Source organism: Gadus morhua, chromosome 10 (assembly GCF_902167405.1).
Source record: "Gadus morhua chromosome 10, gadMor3.0, whole genome shotgun sequence".
NCBI lineage: Eukaryota > Metazoa > Chordata > Actinopteri > Gadiformes > Gadidae > Gadus > Gadus morhua.
Genome location: NC_044057.1, coordinates 6,791,225 through 6,798,724, shown reverse-complemented (window position 1 = coordinate 6,798,724; position 7,500 = coordinate 6,791,225). Strand labels below are relative to the sequence as shown.

At 45.2% G+C, this 7,500-nt stretch overlaps 1 protein-coding gene across 2 annotated transcripts in view; it reads right to left on the bottom strand.

Moving 5' to 3' along the window:
• macrod1 (mono-ADP ribosylhydrolase 1) overlaps positions 1-7,500 on the bottom strand; it is a 123,257-nt gene that overhangs the window by 51,576 nt on the left and 64,181 nt on the right. For both annotated transcript variants that reach the window (XM_030368418.1, XM_030368417.1), the window contains exon 4: positions 1,633-1,662. In XM_030368418.1, the coding sequence (XP_030224278.1) occupies positions 1,633-1,662 (30 nt within the window). The remainder of the gene's footprint in view (positions 1-1,632; positions 1,663-7,500) is intronic.

The following is a 7,500-nucleotide window of genomic DNA, read 5'->3' as shown; positions in this document are numbered from 1 at the left end:
CCCCACAATATATGTCCGTATGAAATATGGATATATTATTATGGATAAACACATCAATATCGATCACTATTCATGTGTATCGCATTTGGAGAGAACACACAATATTTCAAAGCATTTTAGTGAAGAAAGGTTTGGGGTTCTGAATGTAAAAACCAGTAGTTCCGCATTCAATGCAGCATTTGAATGTTGTGGACACATTATCTCGCCACAGAGTGGTACAGTCCCGCCGAGCTCGGCCCCAAAATACAAACCTGGAAATCCTCTGTAGAAAGCGGGGCGACTCCCAACGGATCTGTGTAGATATACAGCCGTAGAAAACCAGGATTTCCTTTGTTTTATAAAGGGTGGACCGAGTCCCAAACCCGGACATGAGGACATGTGGCCGTAGCGTAAGGCTGAGGGGGGTCACTGAGCACAAATGTTATCAAGGGTATTGATTAAGTGGGGAGCAACACGGCTGATACACGGATATACACACGGATGTACACATAGTGACAAACATGTGCAGACACACATTGTTGGACGTAACACGAATCACTGAGTCAACAACACACTGAGAAATGACTAATTATTTCGCAAGCACTCTGTGCTCATAAATTATCCACTAACTACTTTTGCACCTGCATCCACACATACACACACACACACAAAAGCATACACAGATACACACAAATACACACCCACAGACGCACACACACACACACACACTCAGAGGCACAAACAAAAACAGCCCAAAAACACAAACACACGACACACTCAAAATACCAAACACATCTTTAAACATCTGCCACAAGAAAGACTGCATGCCGGTAAAAACAAAAAGAAAAGAAATTAAAACCACAAAATAGTCCAAATGTCAGGCTTCAAAACACACAGACAACTAGTAGATGTGGGGGGATGTGGGGGGACGCGGTAGCCAGCGGTGATGTGATTCAGATTGGATCTTAGTTCCATAATACGCCTGATCACCAGGAGAAACAGGTAATTAGTGAGGACAAAGCGTAGGAGGAAGGCGTTTTGATCGTTGGAGATATGTTTTTAACTAAAAGAGACAAGCCGTGTAGCCAAAAGTGTTGTACGTTATCAGCCAGCTGCTGGTATATTGTTGGATCAGCTGTAAGGTTGGACACCTGGCCCCCCCAACCGGCTGGATTACAGCATAATAACTGGACTTGACTCTACGTTTTACCTTTGACCATTTATCTCGTCATGCTGGCCTCGTGTCAGCCAATATCGGCACCTTTTGCACCCTTAACCCTCCCTGGAAGATGGGATCCCTTTTTCTGTGTTCCTTTTCCAGGTTTCTTTCCTGTTAGTTAGGAGAGTATTTCCTTTCATGGTAATGTAGAGAGATAAGGGTGAAGGTGTGCATTCTAATCTGGCCTGCGTAGCCCTTTGGGATGATAGCTGGGATTAAGGGCTACACAACAAAAATAAATAAAAAATCTACCTCAATGTTTATGTGTATATTTCAATGGAGAATTATGGATTTTATTAGCGAACATCATAATACCAAAATGTGGCAAACAGTGGAAGACTCTTCCCTGAGAAACAATGCAGATAACATATAATATACATTTACAAACATACACACACAAGGAAATCTAGGAATGAATAGATGAAGTTACTAACCTCCGCCTCCACCCAGCAAGGTCTTGTTGGCTGAAAGAAAGATGAAAGAGAATTAATATAATATAGGAGAATGAGAGAACATGCAAAGAAGTCTCTGAGAGCAGCTGTGACTCGCATCTGGATGCGCTTACATAACCTCTGTTCAAGTCAAGGTCACAGGTTCTTTTCAGTGTACAGCTCTCTACCAGAACGCCGCTGGATCCTCCTTGCTGTTTCCCAGTGCAATAATGTCCCGCTAGCTCTTTCCTTTGTGGAAGTGAACACACATAGAACATTCTGACTCCTCATCTCACTCATCTGATTTACTAGAAAACAAAACCGCTTTTTTCCTGTTGGTCTTCGGTGGGGCCCGACCTTCAGGAAAAGAACATCTCTCTCCAAAACACATATGATCCGTTTCCTCAAAGGGAATGAAAATATGAAATATGGAATGCTGTTTTGCCTCCATTATGTCAGTTCTGCAAATCTGTAACGTCTCTATCCTGATCAACGTATCCCACTACCGAGAGCTGTTTGCTTGTTTGCTCCTTGACAGTAGCTGGCGGTGTTCTGCAGCCTCGTAATGCCTCTGTGTCTCTGCATTCCAACCTACTCCGGGTCGACCTTTAGAGATGAAGCCGCCCCAGCCGTTGCATAAACAAAATCGAATGAAGCAGGCCTATCCATCTTAATTCCACCTATATATACTTTTGGCCGATTTCCACCCAAAGGAGAAGATTGTGAAGGACAGATGGAGTGGTATCGCAGCCTCAGAACCAGCTCTAAAACCAGGTCCTTGGTGTGAAGGTAATGTACGGATCTGGACGGGACACAGCTGGCGTCGGCTCACATAGGACCGCGTGCTGCATCACAGACAGAGCATAGAAAGCATTAGCATTACATATGCAGCGTGCCTCTGGTGAGACATCCAGATCTGGAGGGATGGCTTCACGTCTCAACACTGGCACAGGTGCCGCCCGTAACTATTTCGGTGGAAAGCTTTTGCATATGACTTATATAAACGACATTGAGATGCTAAAAGTGCTTCCGCTGTTCCCAATGTGCCACAGAGAATCAAACTGTGCAGGCGATTGCTTAGGCAAAAATACCAATTTGGTGAGGGGCTGAGAGAAAACGATTTGTTTAGCAGAAATAGATTTGAGGTTTTATTTCATACTGGTGGTACGTGGCGTGGGTGATGTTAATACAAAATAAAACGAATGGCACCTAGTTAAAGCTTTTCAAAGTTTCCAGAGATGCCAGAAAATAAATGCCCATAGCACAGCTGTCTGTTATGACCGAAGTCATTAGCATCCACCTCTGATTCTCATCGCTGAGCACGTTTTAAGTGTGCAGATTGCTCGCATGCCAGCACTGTGGCTGCCTGTGGTGGTTTCTGACACAGGGCTTAGCCAAGGGACTCAAACCAGTAAACATGTGTAATCAATAGCAGCCTGCAGATATCGGCAAACTTAATCCTAACCGCTAGAGGATCACATTTTCCAAATGTTTCTTTACTCAGGGATCAAATTTGGGTTGCTGTTGTCTCGTTAGGGAAAGCACATAAGCTCTACACAAGTGAGAGTTACAGAGTGATTAACAATGCCAGTGGATGAGCTCGTTATAACCTTTGCATTGTGCGTTTAAAACACTAACTCTCACAATTTGTATTCTTTGTTACTAGCCTGGCATGGACGAAAGACAGTGAGCAATGGAGAGAGGGAGAGAGAGAGAGAGAGAGAGAGAGAGAGAGAGAGAGAGAGAGAGAGAGAGAGAGAGAGAGAGAGAGAGAGAGAGAGAGAGAGAGAGTGAAAGAGAGAGAGAGAGAGAGAGAGAGAGAGAGAGAGAGAGAGAGAGAGAGAGAGAGAGAGAGAGAGAGAGAGAGAGAGAGAGAGAGAGAGAGTGAGGGAGAGAGAGAGAGAGAGAGAGAGAGAGAGAGAGAGAGAGAGAGAGAGAGAGAGAGAGAGACAGAGACAGAGACAGAGACAGAGACAGGTAGATAAATATATATATATATATATATATATATGTATATATATAGAGAGAGAGTGAGAGAGAGAGACAGAAAGAGAGAGAGAGAGAGGGAAATCGAGAGAGAGAGAGAGAGAGAGAGAGAGAGAGAGAGAGAGAGAGAGAGAGAGAGAGAGAGAGAGAGAGAGAGAGAGAGAGAGAGAGAGAGAGAGCGAGGGGGAGGGAGAATTCAGTAGAGAGAAGAGAGGCAGAGAGAAGGCAGTACAGGGAGGAGCAAGAGGATGATAATTTCTTCTTACTGCTTGCTATCAATGTCATCATCTCTTAGGGAACCACTGTCTCACCATCTTGTCCCATTGCCAGTGGCACAAAGAGAACTCTACCCTGTCTTCATCTGGTTATATTGCACTAATGTACAGCTCCCCACTGACCAACGGGGGGGGGGGGGGGGGGGGGAGTGCAGAACAGTCTAACTTCACAGGGCCAACCATCCCCAGAAAGTGTCCACGGAGCCTGAGCCCTTTCCAAGGTGAAGTGCTGCCTCCACAAGTTCTTTCATGCATTCACAGGTGGTCAGCACTTGAACAAATAAAACTAATAAATAAATAAAATTAATAAAAGTAAAATTTGTTTTTGATCCCTGCGGCTCTGTGGCAGCCACATAGAGAACAAACACACCGTCGGCCTTTAGTCTGTGGGACCCGCAGTACCTTTGTAGGCGCTCAGGAATTGATCTTTTCCTTCGTTTGTTCTCAGCGTAATTTGTACGTCGCTTTGGATAAAAGCCTCCGATAAACGACCAACGTCCCGATGAATGTAAACGATGAATGTATATGCAAATGTCTGCTGCATTTCAAGATGATTAGCTGAGGCCCTCCTTGTCGACAGACACTGACGATCCATTAAGAGTATTATTTTCCACAGCTGCTCAGTCGGATTAATACTCATCCGATGTTGACTTAGATGAATGCAACAGCCCCGGGCTGCAAAGGAACAGGGGATCTCTTAAATATTGAATGGGTTTCTCTTCATAAATACTTTGAGAAATGCCATTTCCCCTCCACCCTTTCTTCATGCACACCCTTGTCCTTCTGGAGCAGGCTTGGCGTGCCGAAGCGGGATCTGTCACGGTGAGGCCAGGGATGCTTTTCAGCCGGCATGGGCTGCCTGCAACGTTCAGAGCAATCCACCCGTCTGGGCTTGTTTGATTCCCAATCCGTCCATTTGCGAAAAATAAATAAAAACCCCCTCTCTCATCTCCAAGAGTTCATTACTGTACTGCAGCTCGCTCTGTCCTTGTTAACACCCTGTGTGCTGTGCATGTGCGTATGTGCAGTGTGTGCTGTGTGTGTGCGTGTCTGTGTGTGTGTATTTGTGCTGTGTGTGTATGTGTGTCTATAGTGTGTGTGTGTGTGTGTGTGTGTGTGTGTGTGTGTGTGTGTGTTGCGTCTGTGTGTGTTGGTTGTATTAGTGTGGGAGTGCATGTGTTTGGTTGTTTTTGTGTGAGTGTCTAGTGTGTGTGTGCGTGTGTGTCAGTTATGTGTGTTGTGTAAGTGTTTTATCAGCAGTACGGGGACGTCAGGACAGAAGACCTCATCACGGTGTTAGTTTCCAAAACATAGAAGTGGAACAACAAATGTCGCGGCTCTGGGCAGAGAAGAATGGAGATCCATCAGAATGAAGGATCCAACCCTGGCCCCTTCTGTTGTGGGACATGAGACACCTGCGTTCTCAGGCAAAACCTCTCTGCTCAATATTCAAAGGCATCCTCAAGGTGTCTCGAAGGTGTCATCAGGTCAGCTGGATTTGTATACTTGTAAACTCACAATCAAGCTAATTCAAATTATGAACATTGCATTAATAAGCCTTGAGAAAGCATGATGCATGCACATTTTCTTTTTACATAAAGCCATTCATTCCAGTGATGAATGGATAAAGGAAGAGGAGAGTCTTTTTTTTCGTTTACAAACGAGAAAAAGCCTCTTCAAGAGTCTGATTAGGGTCCGTTGTTAGTCTTCTTCCTCTCCATCAGAATGGTAAAGAAATGCACTATTTCACAGTAATACAATTCTCCCCTATGAGGAAATAGACCCAGAGAAAACAGTGTCCCGGGCCCAGAGCATGAGCAGCGTGGCACTGGTCCATAATCACGTTATACACGCGCTGCCCTTTGCCTTTTCAATGGCAATTCAGAAAACCATATTCACAGCACTCACTTCATTTCCGCCCCTCAATTGCCTCTACACGAGGATCCACCTTAAGTTACACTTTAAACTCTTTCTTCTTCCAACTGTACCCAAAAACACACACACGCATGCACACACACACACACACACACACACACACACAGGGACACACGCACGCACACACACACCCACACACACACACGGACACACAAACACGCAAACACATGCAGAAACGCACACACACACACACACACACACATGCAGAAACGCACACACACGTTCACATGCACGCACACACGGACACAGACACAATCATGCGCACACACGCGCACACACACACACACACAAGGATACACACGCACACCCACGGACACACACACAGAAACACATACACACGCTGATTCACATAATATATTATGCATATACATATACACATATATATTCCCCTTTCTCTCATCTCACTTAGGATCTTTATTCATGGGATTATATAATTATTGAAATGATCTTATATAAGGTGGCCATTGGTCATGTAATGTGTTTAGTGTGTAACTCCGATGTTCTGGGGCAGGGATACACGTAGCTTGAGACGCCGCCCGCCAGTGAATCAGGTGAGGAGACAAAAGCATCAAAGCAAAGCGCCCAGGGGCATGCGCAGTCACGCTCCCAGGCCCAGACACTGCCATGTGCACACGCACACACAAACACACCAACACACATACACAAATGCAGATAGACAGACACAAACACATACATATGCACACACAAATACACACACATAGACACACACACAGACAGAATCATATAGACATGCAGAAACCCACACACAAACACACCACACACAGACACACACACACACACATACACACACACACACACACATACACACACACACACACACACACACACACACACACACACACACACACACACACAGACACACACACACACACACACACATACACACCCGCTACCAATCAAATGTATAAAACATCTATGTGTGTAACATGTGCGTGCATTTACAGAGAAAACACACAAAGATGCACAAGCCGCACATCGCGCTTCCCAGCATTCACCAGACACATACAAATGCAGATGGGCAAAATTCGGTGTAAGGGTAACCATGGCAACTCCAAAGCTCAAAGGTTTGTTACTGAAACCTCGTTAATTAGAGAGTGGGGGCATCGGGAAGAGAGAGGAAGAGAGGAAAAAAAGACCGCAAGAAATCAAGAGGGACAGGAAGAAAGAGAGAGTGAGTGAAAGAGAGAGTGAGGGAAGAGCGAGAGAGAGAGAGAGAGAGAGAGAGAGAGAGAGAGAGAGAGAGAGAGAGAGGAGAGACAGAGACAGAGAGAGCGAGACAGAGAGAGAGAGAGAGAGAGATTGATACCCGAGGGTTAGTCTTTCAACATATGTGTAAACCCAATCATCCCCCATATCCTGTGTGTGTCTGTGAGTGTGTGTGTGTGTTTCTCTTAGTGTGTGCGTGTTTGTCTTAGTGTGTGTGTGTGTGTGTGTGTGTGTGTGTGTGTGTGTGTGTGTGTGTGTGTGTGTGTGTGTGTGTGTGTGTGTGTGTGTGTGTGTGTGTGTGTGTGTGTGTGTGTGTGTGTGAGTGTTTGTAGCACCAGCAACAGTTGTCCATGTAGGAGAACACACACGCTGTGGTAGGAGGCCAACAGGCTATTCTTTTTATGGATGTTTCATAGCTAATGTGAATAGCTCATACAGTGTGCGCTAA